The sequence below is a fragment of the Castor canadensis genome, chromosome 11 (genome assembly GCF_047511655.1).
Source record: "Castor canadensis chromosome 11, mCasCan1.hap1v2, whole genome shotgun sequence".
Classification (NCBI taxonomy): domain Eukaryota; kingdom Metazoa; phylum Chordata; class Mammalia; order Rodentia; family Castoridae; genus Castor; species Castor canadensis.
The window spans coordinates 6,209,550-6,224,034 of record NC_133396.1 but is presented as its reverse complement, the minus strand read 5'-3'; the positions used below and the strand labels follow the sequence as shown (position 1 = coordinate 6,224,034).

Here is a 14,485-nt window from a genome sequence, read left to right as displayed (position 1 = left end):
AAAAAATCCCCACAAACTGAATAATCAGTGTCACCCACACCATGAGGACACCATGCTGTAGCCTATGCTGCCTGCTCTTGCAACATCTGTAAACAAGAATCCCACTGTGGCTTCTCTTTCATGCCTGGCTGCTTTCACTCAGCATTACATGTCGTTGCTAATAGCTGTACATGGTTCTTAAGACACTCTACTGTGTGAATGTCTCAATCTATGTTCACCTTTTTTTTTTTGGGGGGGGTTGGTAGTACTGGACTTTGAACTCAGGACCTCATGCTTGCTAGGCAGGCACTCTACCACTTGAGCCATAACCCCAACATTCACTTTTTGTGGGATTTACAAACCCTCTGAATCCCATCACTCTTTGCCTCATCAGTGTTGGCAGTGGGGAGTAAACAGTTCCCCTTTAGACAGGCTGTATGACCATGAATTTGTGGTCTTTTTGGACAGCTGACTCTACCCCGTGTAAATTGGCACAACCTCTGTGAAAGAAAATTTGGAAATCCAACTACAAATACACATACCCTATGGTCCAGTAAGTCTAATTGTAGGAACTGGTTCTTCCTGGATATGGATGAAATGATATTTCAGTATTTGTAATTTAAGGAAATTAATTATTTGTAATTTGTTGGTCGCAATTTAAGAGATGAGGCGGCATCTGTTTCCAGCATCTGTTTCAGATGTAAAAATCTATCAGTAAGAAGCTGTTTAGACTCTAGTGCATTAATTTGGTAGAATTCTATGCATCTGAAAAGGAAGAAACGACGTAGGGAGAAGAAGGTCCTAATGTATTATAAAATCTCCAAGTCAAATTGTTGAGTGAATCAAGCAATGAAGACCTGTGAGGTAGATAAGTGTCCACTTGAGCTACAAGGAAAAAATAAGATTAAATTTTCTCTGGACGGATAGCTCTGGAAGGAAATACAGAAATGGGTAGCCTTGGGTGGGTGGGGGAATTGAGTAGCTGAGGGTTAGGAATGGGAAATTTATCTCATGAGTTTTGAACTATGGGGCTGTATTAATTTAAAAATAAGTATAAAAAAAAAAAGTAGTGGAGCTGGAAGCATAGCTCAGTGGTAGAGCACTTGCCTAGCATGTATGAGGCCCTGGGTTTGATCCCAGCATCATAAATAAATTCAAATAACTGATTTAGGGCTAGTGAAGTGGCTCAAGTGGTAGAATGCCTGCCCAGCAAGGGTGAGGCCCTGAGTTCAAGCCCCATGCAGCCAATAAATACAAAAATAATGTAAAAAACACACAATTAGGGATTTAAGGGGTCTGATTTATGAGAAATGGAGGTCCCTCTGTCTCAGCCTCTGTGAAGCCCCCAGGTACAGGAGGGGCCCAGACAGTTTCTCCTATGAGGCAAGGATGAGCATGGACCCCTTAGTCTGGCCCAGTGCCAGGCTGGCTTGGCTGGCAGCGAGTCCCAGCAGGATTGCCCTGTCGACGGCCTTTGTCTGCAGCTTCTCCTCTTTCCCGGTTGCCCTGGCTCCATTGTTGGCCGAGGGGGTCAGGACCCCGCAGCATCCTGCATTATTGATGGTGGTGGATAAGGGGGGAACCTAGGGGAGAGTGGTAGATTTAGCCCCGTAGCCCCTCCAGAGCACAAGAGTGGCGCACAGCTTCGGGTAGTCAAATCCCGGGAAAGAAACAAGGACCAGGACGTCGGGGAAGGCCAGTCTTCTCTTGGACCATCATGGGTGGGAGTAAGGGCAAAGCATCCCAGCATCCGGCGCGACCCCGAAGGCCGGCCTCAGGGGAGCAGGAGTCCGGATCTGCCAGCGCCGACGGCGCACCCAGCCAAGACCACCGACCTGGCCGTGGCAAAGCCCGCCGAGCGAGACCCGCCACGGAGCTCGACACCGCGGGGGACAAGGGGACCGCTGGTGGCCGCAGGGAGCCTACGGCAGAGAGAAACGGCGAGTGCAGAAGTCCAGGGACTGGGCCGCCTCGGGAGGCCCAGGAGAGGCGAGGGAGCACGCATCGTGGGGGACAGGGACCCCTGGAGAGCTGCGAGCCGGGGGACAGCCGTGGGGAGCGCCCGGAGGAGGAGAGCCTCCCAGGAGAAGAGCGGCCCCGCAAGCGCGGCCACCGCAGGAGGAGAGGAAAGGGGAGGGGGCCTTCGACTCCGAGCCTCGGTGGGGACACGTCGGGCGGGGACGGAGGCAGCTCTTGCCCGGATAGCGAAGCCCGGGAGACCCAGAAGAGCACTAGCCAGGACGGTGGGGCCCCGGAGCCAAAGGACACCGGCTGGGATGAGACCAAAACCCAGCCAGAGTCAGCGCTGGCGCCAGAAGAGTGTCTGAGCTGCCACGAAGGCCCCGCCGAGCCCCGAGGAGGGGAAGGGTCGTTGGGGACAGAGCCCCAGGGAGACAGTGAGGATTACGGGATGGATACAGACTCGAGTCCTGAGCTGGCCGGGCATGGATGGCGCCCACGGGAAACCCTAGGAAAAGCAAGCCGGGCCCCTGAGGCCGATGCAAAAGCCACGGCCTCCAGTCCCCTCGAGAGCAGCAACGCGGGCGTCGCCGGGAGCTCGCGGGTTCCTCGGGACTCCGAGTCCGCCCTGGACGCGCAGGACGATGGGTCGCAGTCAGAGACTAAGCCTCAGGGCGCCGAGCCTGGACTAGCCGAGGCATCGACGGCAGGGGCGGTGCAAGTGGCTGCAGGTGCGAGTGAAGCGGGAGCCCGAGAAGCAGAAGGTGCAGGGGACCAAAGGCCAGGGGACCCAGCCCCGCTGGCGGCCATCGTGGTGCTCCGCAGGCTCCGCGCGAGGCCCTCGCCAGAGCCCTCTCCCCAGGCGGCGGGTTCGGGCCGCGTGGGCCTTAAAGCGCGGCTCCTGAGGGTGGCGCAGGCCCTGGGCCTTCTGCGGTGGCTGCGGCTAAGGATCGGTCAACATCCACGCGAGGGGCAGGGGGTGGGGCCGCGGGCGGGCGAGGGGCGGGGCCTTGAGAGGGCCGGCGAGGGGCGGGGCCTTGAGAGGGCCGGCGAGGGGCGGGGCCTCGGAAGGGCAGGCGAGGGGCGGGGCGGTGGGCCCGGGCTGCGGCGCCGTCTAGCGTTGCGCCTGGCGGGCTTAGCCCGGCTTGGGGGACCGTCACGAGCTCCCCCTGGCGGTGGCTCAAGCCCTCCGCAAGTCCCGAATAGCGTAGTCTCCGACCACCCCGAAAACGATGAGGACCCCACTCCGGATCCCAAGTTCGCGGTCGTGTTCCCCAGGATCCATAGGGCGGGGAGGGCGTGGACTAGCAGGAGCTCAGAAGCGTGGGTGGACGCCCCCGCCGGGGAGGGCAGCATTTGGCCTCCTGCAGGGACTGCAGAGGACAGGGAGGGGCGAGAAGCTAGTGAAGAAGGGGCGATGGAGCCCCGCCGTGCCTCCTTCCTCGCCCCGACTCCCCTCGACGGCACCCCACTGGATGAGAACCGCTCCAACAGCGAAGAGGAGCCGGAGACCCTGGAAGCTGAGACCCCGGTGCACTGGGCAAAGGGCTCAGGCCCCCGCGAGGACCCTGGGCTTGGCACCTACGCGTTGCTGCCCCGACTCACGTTGGAGACTCGCCACCCGCAGGAGAGGAGCCCCCGCGGGTCCCGAAGGGAGAGGTGGGAGCCAGAGGATGAGGCCGAGGCGGCCCTGGAGAGGGACCTGGAGCTGAGCCTCGGGCCCGGCCTGGAGATGCCTCCCTTCCCCGATGCTGAGGGCAGGAGTTTCAGCGAGGGCCTGGAAGACACGGAGGACCTGGCTCGGCTGCGGTGAGCGGGTGCACCTCCAAATCGGCCATCGGCTCAGAGTTCCTCGTGCCCCACCCACCCTCATCTTTGGGACTTGTGTAGAGCCCGATTGAGTCCTCAGAAGGGATTTTGCCCCAGGAAAGATTTTCTGGCTATATGGGGCAGGTGAGGGGTGAAAGTCAGTTACCCCTTCCAGGGGCACAAACCTTCCCTCTGGGTCAGAGGTCTAATGCTGTTGGTGACCCAAGCCCCTAATAGAACGGGTAGCTCCCGGCCTTTTTTTTTTTTTTTTTTTTGAGGGGAGTTTTTTTTGGGGTTGGAACTCAGGACTTCCAGCTTTCTACATAGGGGCTCTACCATTTGATCACACCCCCACAATCCCTTTTACATCAAGGACTTTTGTTTTGTTTTTGGTAGGATGGGGCTTAAACTCAGGACTTTGTGCTTGTGAAGCAGGTGCTCTAGCACGTGACTCACACCTCCAATCCATTTTACTCTGGTTATTTTGGAGTTGGGGTGTCAAGAACCATTTGCCCCTGTTGGCCTGGAACCTCGATTCTCCCAATCTCAGCCTCCCAAGTAGCCAGGATTACAGGTGTGAGCCACTGCTGGACTGCTTTAGTTATTTTTTCAGATAGGATCTTGCATTTTTGCCCAGGCAGGCCTCAACTCAATGCTCCAATTTATGCCTCCCAAGTAACTAGGATTACAGCTGTGAACCACCGTGCCTGTCTGGAGTGTTGGGATCACAGGCATGCACTGCCAAGCCCACAGCCCAGACTGATTTTATAATTAAGACGCTGAGAGGCTGGATGATTTTGCCCCAGGTGCCCCTGAAGCCAGTGGCAGAGCTAGCCCAGGGCCTCCTTCTTTCCCCAAGTCCTCCACCCTCTGCCGTGCTGTCCCCACAGGCTGGTGTGTGACAGCTCAGTGCTATTGTGCCTCAAGAGGAGATTTCACCTGGGCCGCATCTACGTATGGGGGCTGCAGGGAGGGGATGGTGGGCTGAATTTCCTTTTTCCTGGGAACCCAGGGCTCCCAGCATCCCTAGAGCTTCTCCTTCCTCTTGATCCCTAGGCTGGGTGATGAGCCAGTTCTATCTGGGTTCTCCAGAAACAGGATGGGAGGGCTGGGCTGGGGAGCATTGGAGCCCCCCATTTGCACCCCCTGCTCCTTCTCTTTTCCCCAGACCTTCGGAGGGCCCCTCCTGCTCGCTCTGAACCCCCACGAGCCCCTGCCTCTCTTCTCACCTGAGATCTTGGCCAGCTACCATCCCAGCAAAGTCCCCAACACCACCCCGTAGGTGACTTCGCCCCTTTGACCCTGTGCTTCGCTCTCAGGCAGCCGGGCCCCAGCATGTCCCATTGACTGAGGTTCCGGGACCTGTGGCCACATCTGCCTACACTAGGAGCACCCCAGTGCCCATCTCTGGTCACCTTCTTATCTCCCCCTCTTCTTCCCCCAGACACGTCTTTGCCATCATAGCAGCAGCCTATAGCCTGTCTCAGAGCCCTGGGCAGGACCCCTGTGTCCTTCTGGGGTGAGTCCCAACTGCCCTGCTTGCTTGAACTCACAGGCCACCCTGAGGGTCAGTGGGGTGAGGCATGGGGTCTGCATTTGAGGCTCCTGGTCTGGTGCACTGTGGGACAGCAGCTCTGGCCGTCCTCAAGGCCATGCTCCTGAGGTCATCCTGGGTGCCTCTCAAGTGACATTTCTTTCCAGTTGGTCTCCATTGCCCTGGGTTTATTCTCTCCACATTTCTGGGGGTGTCTCCCAGGGTAGCTATCACTTCTAGGTGGCACATTCCCATTACCTGGGTTCAGAGGGACCGTCCCATGTGCCTCTTCTGGAGGCCCTTCCTGCCTCCAGAAGCAGTGGTGCTTCTCTCTCCTGAAGTGGGCATAGTGGCTCAGGGAAGACAGAAGTCACCAAGAAGATGGTACAGTTCCTAAGCAGCCTGGAGCAGAAGCAGACAGGGGACAGACGGTGCCAGGTGAGGACAGGCTGGAGGCTATCTCCCCCAGGGGACAGCTGGCCTTTTCCCAGAAGCTCAAGGGGGATCATCATCCTCCTTTGTGTTTCTGTCGTCTCTTGCTGGGAGCCCCAGGCACTGCCTGCTTCAGGGGTCAGGGGCAGGGCTCTTCTAATGGGACTGACCCCACCATGGGCCTGGCACAGCCAGCAGGCATAGAGAGCTTTCTGTGAGTGGTGAGCACCTCCCCCCATACAGCTGGACGACGTGCTGCCTGTACTCAGCAGTTTTGGTCACGCCAAGACCATCCTGAATGCCAATGCCAGCCGCTTCGGCCTGGTCTTACGCCTCTCCCTTCAGCAGTGAGTGATGGGGGTTCAGGTGGGCACAGTGGCATGTGGGAGCCTGAGGCTACTGCCCTTGGCCCCAGCCTCTGGTGGGCCCATTCGGCGAGGCACGCCCACCTGGTCTCCTGTGCCCATAGGGGGGTCATCAAGGGAGCCTCTGTGTCACATTATCTGCTTGAGACCTCCAGAGTGGTGTTTCAGGTAAGAGCCACCCTCCTGCCTACCCCTTCCCAGCTCCCAGAGTGGGAAAGAGAGAGGGGCTGTGGCCCTAGGTACTGCTCCCCTAAGCCAGCCCTTCTCCCCAAGGCCCAGGCTGAGCGGAGCTTCCATGTTTTTTATGAGCTGCTGGCGGGGTTGGACCTCATGGAACAGGAACAGCTTTCTCTGCAGGGACCAGAAACTTACTACTATCTCAACCAGGTGGGGGCAAGGCCCTGGTGCTGTGGGGGAGAGGGCCCGCCCAGACAAGGGTCTCAGCCAGGGCTCTGAGGGAAGCAGTGGGAGGGTCAGGCCCAGCCCCTCAGCCTGCTGTGTTCTACAGGGCCGAGCCTGCAGCCTCCAGGGCAAGGAGGATACCCAGGACTTTGCAGGGCTGGTGACAGCCCTGCAGGTACTAGGCTTGTCCCCTGAGGATCTGAGTGCAGTCTGGGCTGTGCTGGCCACTGTCCTGCAGCTGGGCAACATATGCTTCTCTCCTTCAGAGGTGGGCGAGGCCCGTGGGCACGCCGGGTGGCCAGTGGTGCTTTGTACGGTCAGGGCAATGACAATAATACAAGCCTCGTATGCAGGAAACTACAAAACCCAGCCTTCCCAAAAGCAGATAGATGAGAAAACTGAGGCTGCGGTGTTTGCATCCTTCCCAGTGCCTATTGCACTCAGCTGCCACCGCTAAGAGCAGCTGGCATGACATGCTTTCTGACTTTGCTCTTATGACAACACTGACCTGAGGGTTCTTGTTTCCCTTTAGCGTTAAGGCAATGGAGGTCTGGGGAGGGAAAGGGACTCACTGGAGATGTCCAACTAATAAAGGAGGAAAGTCAGGACTCTCACTCAGGGCCCTCAGACCCAGAGCCTGGGTCACCATGGCCCAGATCTTCTCGTGTGCTCTCGTCCCTTTGGGTGTCAGGATAGCTGGCTTGACAAAGTAAGGCCCTGCGCCTGCCCAGGGAACTATGTCCAGTCCACAAGCAGATCTCTTGTTGTCCCCCACTCTGTCCAGCGGGAGTCCCAGGAGGTGGCTGCTGTGTGCAGCTGGGCAGAGATCCACACGGCAGCTCGGTTGTTGCAGGTGCCTGCAGAACGCCTGGAGGGGGCTGTCACCAGGAGGGTCATGGTGAGGTCAAGGATCATGAGGAGGTGGGGGAACAGCCTAGATCACTGTAGGCTGGGTGGACGTCTAAACAGGTCATGGGCCTGACGTACCCCTCACGCTTGCTCTGGCCTCCAGGAAACGCCCTATGGCCGGGTCTCAAGATCTCTGCCTGTGGAAAGCGCCATTGATGCCAGGTGGCCCTGGGGTGGGAAGCACCCAGCCAGGCCTGGTGCTCTGCTCCACGTGGCTCACTCACCGTGCCCGCAGGGACGCCCTAGCAAAGGCCCTGTACTCGAGGCTCTTCCGCTGGCTTCTGAGGAGGATCAACACATGGCTGTCCCCACCAGGGAAGGGAGGCAGCATGGGCACCGTCACTCTCGTGGACACCTACGGCTTTGAGGTCATCCCGTGGGGTGGGGCCCAGGATTGGGGTGCCCCTCTCAGTCTGGTGTATTTCTGGGGGGCTTCTGCTCTCACTGAGCCACTTGTGCGCCTGGTCCTCTGCCTTTGCTGGCTCCATCTAAGGCTGTTGAGTGGATGCTGGGCCTTGCTCTGGGGACTTTAATGGTCCAGTGAAGGCTGGCAGGGAGCCTTGGGGACCTCACTCGGCAGAGTGTTATTGAGAGGAGGGCCTCTGCTTCCTTCGCACAGCCCCAGGCCGTGAGCCTTCCTGGCTTCCCTCCAGAAGGGGCTGGAGCTCACTGCAAGCCCCAGAGCCAGACTGTGCTGTCTTCCTGCTGGAGAGCAGGTGCTCAGGAAACTCTGAAGCTTCTAGGTTTGCATCCTGCCAGTCACTAGCTGTGTGACCTCATGCAAGTTAATTAACCTCTCTGAGGTCAGTTCTCACCCGCTGAATAAAGGGATTATGACAGGACCTACCTCATAGGTCCAGAGAGCTGCATGTTCTGGAGGTGCAGACGTCCTTCCCTGCTCCATCCTGTCCTGATGTTGCCTCTGGAGAGTTCTGACTTGCTTGACCTGGCAGATAATCCTGGCAGCCAAGGAATGGGTCCACCCACAGCTTCTCCCACACACCAAGAGGGGAGGGAGGAAGCAGTTGCCCATATCCCCTTTCCAGAAGATTCACCTCCTTAGGGCAGCAGGGAGGGAGAGGAGGAATTCTCCTTTGGTCCCTGGATGGGCACTGTTCACTGCCCTGTTTGTCCTGCCCTCCACAGTATGTCCCTAGTGACTGTCCCCTCCCTGAGAGGGGACATGTACATGCATGTGCACTTTTGTGTGTTTAGGGGTGCACAAAGCTATGTGAAGGGGGTTCTCTGCTGGGCTTATAGTGGAATGCTGAGGCCACACAAAGGAAGGCACATCATCCCTGTAGGAGGAAGGCTGGAAGACTTCCTGGAGGCAGCAACCTGGGTTTCTGCTTAGGAGAATGTGGGAGTCAGATAGCCAGCGAGTTACATAGTAGGAAGAGGCACCATCCAGACCCCAGGATGGCTGGAACAGAACCCTGATGGCTCCCAGTGGTGCTGGAGCAGAGGGGTGGGGGTGTCTGGAAGGAAGCCTGACATGTGGCTGGATCAGGGACAAGGTGAACCACACTCCATGCCAGGGTCCTTTGGCTGTGGCATCAGCCCTGGGGCACCACTCCTCCCTGAGAGGATGGGCAGCAGCCCCTCCTGCCCCCCCTCTGCCTCCCTCACTGTCCACGTGCCCCAGGCGCTGCGGGTGAACAGCCTGGAACAGCTGTGCAACAACCTGGCCAGCGAGCGCCTGCAGCTCTTCTCCAGCCAGATGCTGCTGGCTCAGGAGGAGGTAAGGTAGTTGGGAGAGGACATAGCAGGGGACACGGGACACTGCCCAGCACAGAGGCCACCTTAGTAAAGACAGCAGTGCACCGAGAGCCACACCCTGAAGCTCCCTTTCCACGGGGAGGCTCAGTTGTTCTGAGTATTGGTTTCCTAGTCTATAAAATGGGAGGATCACTGTGCACTGGTGGTCACGCCTGTAATCCTAGCTACTCAGGAGGTAGAGATCAGGAGGTTCAAAGCCAACCCGGGCAAATAGTTCTGTGAGACCCTATCTCAAAAAACCCTTCACAAAAATAGGGCTGGTGGAATGGCTCAAGATGAAGGCCCTGAGTTCAAGCCCCAATATCGCAAAAAAAAAAAAAAGAAAGAAAGAAAGAAAAAAAATGCCCATCACAAAACAGGGCTGGCAGAGTGGCTCAAGAGGTAGAGCACTTGCCAAACGAGTGTTAGGCCCTGAGTTCAAACCCCAGTACCACAAAAAAAAAAAAAAAACTGCTACAGTCCCCCAGGAACATGGGCTGTAAGTGGTCAGTGCTGGCTGTTCCCAGGAGGAGTGTCGGCGGGAGCTGCTGCCCTGGGCACCCATCCCTCAGCCTCCGAGGGAATCCTGCCTGGACCTCCTGGTGGACCAACCTCACAGCCTCCTAAGCATCCTGGATGCCCAGACCTGGCTGTCCCAGGTGAGGGCTGGGCCAGTGACTCCTCTGTTAGATCTGTGCAGCAGGGTGGAGCCAGCAGGACTTCCTGGGGGCCATGAAGGCTACGAGGTTCAGAGACCCTGCCCAGCTCTTCGCACAGCCTGGGAAGGAGCAGCCAGGGGAAAAGCACTGGGCTCCCACGGAACTGGGCTCTCATCCCATCTCTGGGTGATCTTGAGCAAGGTCCCTTGTGTCTGAGATTCGTCAAGTCCTTGTCCCTTCGGGAGCCTGATGGGTGGGCAGTGGGCACTGGGTGGGTTCATGCAGATCCCCTCTGAGTGCAGCCAGGTGTCACCAGGTGTCACTCAGGCCCAGCCTCCTATCAGTGCATCCATCCCACAAATAAGACTACCTTTTTTTCTTTTTATTTTTTTGGTGGCACTGGGGCTTGAATTCAGGGCCTCATGCTTGCAAGGCAGGTGCTCTACCACTTGAGCCACTCCACCAGCCCTTTTTTATGTTGAGTTTTTTTGAGATAGGGTCTTGTGAACTATTTCCCTGGGGCTGGCTTTGAACCACAATCCTCCTGATCTCCGTCTCCTGAGTAGCTGGGATTACAGACATGAGCCACTGATGCTGGACTCACAAATCTCACAAATACTTCTCGATAGCCTTCTTTCCACCGTGCTGCTGCAGTCTCCTCTCTGTCTCTCTCTCTCTCTCCCCCTCTCTACTGGGGATTAAACTCAGGGCCTCAGAGTTCTTGTCCTACTTTACATTTGAATGATCATGTCCAAGTGCAGCTATCTTTACTCTGCATTACACTGAGCTCCATGGGGGCTGGGTCTGTCCAAAAGGTCCTAGTTTCGGGGGGAAGGAGGGAAAGGAAAGGAGGAGGGCAAGGGAGGAGGGAAGGAAGGAGGGAGGAGGGAGGGAAGGAAGGAATTTGTGTGACAACAACTATTCTAAGGATAAAAGATGAGCAAGCGTAGTCTTAGTCCTTTGCCTCTTGGAGTCTTCAGTGTAGCAGGAGAAAAATATTAATTAAAAAAAAAAGAGCCAGGCATCATGGTTCACACCTGTAGTCCCACCCAGCACTTGGGAAGCTGAGGCAGGAAGATCACTTAAACTCTGGGGTTTGAGACCAGCTTGGGCAACACATAGAGATCCTGTCTCAAACAAAAAAGGAGGAGGAGGAGGAGATGGAGAAGAAAGAAAACAAGAGGGGCTGCCGCTCAATGGCAGAGACATGCAAGGCTCTGGGTTCAATCCCCAACACTGAAGCAAATATCAAATCCCCCTATGTGGCTTTGGGGGTGGATTTGTGGGGCCACAGCACATGTGTGGGGCCCAGGCCTCCTTTGGGAATTGAGGCTGGAAGGTGGAGCAGGAATGCTGTGGGAGCAAAATAATGATCCCAAATGTAAGACAAGCCACATGGTCCTAGTTGGAGGTAATGGCAAAATAATCAAATGTGTAATTATAATAGTTTATTGGTCACTGTAATATTAATATAACATGTAATTGTTAATACATAATAGATCCTGACATACTAAAGTATTACATATTAATGTAACACTTTCCATTAATATGCAACATAACAACATTTACCTTTTTTTTGGCGGCACTGGGATTTGAGCTCAGGTCTTCCTGCTTGCTAGGCAAGTGCTCTACCACTTGAGCCACACCTTCAGCCTGACATTCATTTATTAGTACGCATGCATTTTTTAAATTCCTTACTAGATACATAATGTGTGAGCATAAAACATTCTATAAAGTTTTATTAAAATGTGACACAAAGTTGAGCACGGTAGCTCATGCTTGTAATTCCAGGACTGGTGTTTAGAGACCAGTCCTGGCAAAAATCAAGATCCCATCGAAATCAATGGCTGAGTATGGTAGTTCACACTGTAATCCCAACTACACAGAAGCATAAATAGGAGGCTTGAGTCCCCTTTAAGTCTGTGTTACCTGGCCCTTGTCCAGCCTGAGGTGGGTGTGGCCCTGGAATTGTGAGAGCTCATTTGCGTGAGCAGGAAGGCTGAAGTTTCATCCTTGAGTGTTTGCTCTCTGGCTGCGTAAAATAACCTCTCACCTGTGTTACATGTTGAAAGAGACCCTTAAAGACTTGGTTAGAGGCTGGAATTTTGGGGACCTTACTCCCAGAGATGATAGCAACCTCTGTCTTAAAGCCCCAGGACCCCATTTCCTCTCACCTCCATCCCACATCCTCCCAGCCTCCTCCGTGAGCCTCCCAGTCTGGGGCTGGCTGAGGCGACTCCTGGGCAAGAGGCTACCAAGACTTTCTCAAATAGTACTTGGTTGTTTAAAATGAGGACATTAAGTCACTGAGAGGGGGAGGAAAAGAGAGAGAAAGAGAGAGAAACCCTTTATTAGGACTCCAATACGGAGTGGCTTTCCATCTGAGGGAGAAGTTATTTTGGGGACAAAAATCAAGCTCCCCTCTGTTCAAGGTGGGAGGTGCTGGGGTCACAGGGACAGACCGCTGTCCAGGCGGGGAGTGGCACGTACAATGCTTAAGGGAAGTGTGACTTGTCTCCTTATCAGGCCACGGACCACACCTTCCTCCAGAAGTGCCACTATCACCATGGTGACAACCCGAGCTACACCAAACCCCAGCTGCCCCTTCCTATCTTCATGGTGCAGCACTTTGCTGGGACTGTCACCTACCAGGTATCTGATCTCGGGGACAGACTGCAGGGTGAATCAGTGAGGCAAAATGACCTTAGTGTCCCTCCCAAGCTGAGTCACCTACAGGTGAGAGAAGTGACTAAGGGGAGGTCCCTTTCGAGGTGTGACTGTGGGTCCCTAGATGGGCCACAGGCCCCACCCACTTCGGAGTAAGACCGATTTCTGTCTGAGGATTATGGGGTGGAGGAGTCAAAGCCTTGGGAACCTCCAGACACAGTGGACAGACCAGGAGCCTGGGAACTGGGTCTGAGTACCCTCACAATTTACTTTGCCTTCTGGGCCTCCCTTTTCTCATCTGTAAAATGGCCACAGAAATCTGTCCTACAACAGTGTAGGAGGATTAAGTTCAGTAATCCTGGCTCCTGGTAGGTGCTTATTAAATGGACTCACTTAATAAGTTTCACGTCTGCCAGGGAGAACAAACACCTGACCCAGGAGGAGAGCTGCTGAGGGGAGGGGGCCTGCTCAATAAGGGAAGGACCATGTGGTGGATTTGAGATAGAGAGAGTCATGGAAGGCTCCCTGGAGGAGGTAGCATGCTGTGATTGTAGAGGACACCTCACCCCGCTCCCCGAAAGAGGGAAGAGATACAAGGAGTTGGCAAAAAGAAAATCATGGGAGCTGGAGAGGTAGCTCAGTGGTAGAAAGCTTGCCTAGCACATGTGAGGCCCTGTGTTCAATTCCCAGCACCAAGAAAAATCCAAAATATTAGACTGAATATCAGCCTTAATACGGTCAGTTCCTGCCTAACTGGGAAAAATAATGCAATTCCTGTCAAAACCCCAGTGGTACCAGGCATGGTGATGCACATCTGTAATCCCAGCACTTGGGAGACTGAGGCAGGAGGAGCTCAAGTTCAAGGTCAGCCTGAGCTGAACAACAAGACCCTGTCTCAAAAAAAATAAGAGGTGGGACTGTAGCTCTGTGTGTGCACAAGGCCGTGGGTTCAATCCCCAGCACTGCAAATTAAGCAACTAAAAATGGTGAGGATGGGCTGGAGGTGTGGCTCAGGTGGCAGAGCACCTGCTTTGAAAGTGTGAAGCCCTGAGTTCAAACCCCAGTCCCACCAAAAAAAAAAAAAAAAAAATGGTGGGGAATGAGTTTTGATAAAATTATTCTAGGTTTTCACTGGAAAAGAAACGCAAGGGGTGATCAATAAAATATTGAAAAAGCAGAAGAAGAGGAGGCATTTGCTCTACTAGATAGGAAACCATGTCCTAAAGCCACCAGATGGTTTTGACAAGGAGTGGGGAGATGGGTGGAAAGAAATAGCAAATCCAGTAGGCGGCCCTAGGTGGGTAAGAGGCTGGGCTCACGACAGGGTGGTCTTTCACAACACTCGCCTACACCTGACCTGGCTTTGCCTGGCTCCCCCCACCCCGCTTCCCACATCCCATGTCCCATGTCCTGCTTGCAGGCCCACAAGTTTTTACACAGGAACCGGGATCACCTGGACCCCGCCGTGGTGGAGATGCTCGGTCAAAGCCAGCTGCAGGTGCTCTGGCAGCCCTCCCGGTTGCCTGTACATCTGCCCCCATCCTGTCCTTGTCCCCCTATACTCTTACCCAAGGGGCTGGTCCCAGGCACCCCGGACAGTGGGCTAAGCATGCCAGGGTCTGGATGCCTGCCTGCTCCTCAAGAGTTGGCAGCAGCTGGGGGAGGGGTAGGCAGGCCAGAGATGGGCATGGGCTCAGTCCCCTCTTTGCCCTGCAGCTGGTGGGCAGCCTGTTCCAGGGAGCAGAGTCCCTGGCGGAGAGAGGGCAAGGCAAACCCACACTGGCCTCTCACTTTCGGCAGTCCTTGGGGGACCTCCTAGCACAGCTGGGCAGGTAAGAATGTTGTCCCCTCATGGGACCCTAGGGAGCTGGATGAGGGGGCTGGTCTGTGCTCAGTGACCTTTCTCCCCCTCCCACGCAGCAGGAGTCGCCTCTACTGCATCCAGTGCATCAACCCCAACCCTGGAAAGGTGACCCCCCCCCCATGACCCTCACCAGGTCCTGGAACTCTTC

The 14,485-nt window shown here is 55.6% G+C and overlaps 1 protein-coding gene across 1 annotated transcript in view; it reads left to right on the top strand.

Annotated features, from left to right (window-relative positions):
- Positions 1–1,681: 1,681 nt before the first annotated feature.
- Positions 1,682–14,485, top strand: part of Myo15b (myosin XVB) — a 33,737-nt gene continuing 20,933 nt past the window's right edge. Inside the window, exons 1-18 of the mRNA XM_074045143.1 lie at positions 1,682–3,747; positions 4,638–4,701; positions 4,916–5,025; positions 5,192–5,266; positions 5,623–5,719; positions 5,957–6,060; positions 6,183–6,246; positions 6,352–6,465; positions 6,587–6,748; positions 7,265–7,378; positions 7,493–7,551; positions 7,625–7,757; positions 9,035–9,130; positions 9,675–9,806; positions 12,333–12,458; positions 13,894–13,971; positions 14,190–14,305; positions 14,397–14,442. Of these exons, the coding sequence (XP_073901244.1) occupies positions 1,697–3,747; positions 4,638–4,701; positions 4,916–5,025; positions 5,192–5,266; positions 5,623–5,719; positions 5,957–6,060; positions 6,183–6,246; positions 6,352–6,465; positions 6,587–6,748; positions 7,265–7,378; positions 7,493–7,551; positions 7,625–7,757; positions 9,035–9,130; positions 9,675–9,806; positions 12,333–12,458; positions 13,894–13,971; positions 14,190–14,305; positions 14,397–14,442 (3,741 nt within the window). The 5' untranslated portion in view covers positions 1,682–1,696. The remainder of the gene's footprint in view (positions 3,748–4,637; positions 4,702–4,915; positions 5,026–5,191; positions 5,267–5,622; positions 5,720–5,956; positions 6,061–6,182; positions 6,247–6,351; positions 6,466–6,586; positions 6,749–7,264; positions 7,379–7,492; positions 7,552–7,624; positions 7,758–9,034; positions 9,131–9,674; positions 9,807–12,332; positions 12,459–13,893; positions 13,972–14,189; positions 14,306–14,396; positions 14,443–14,485) is intronic.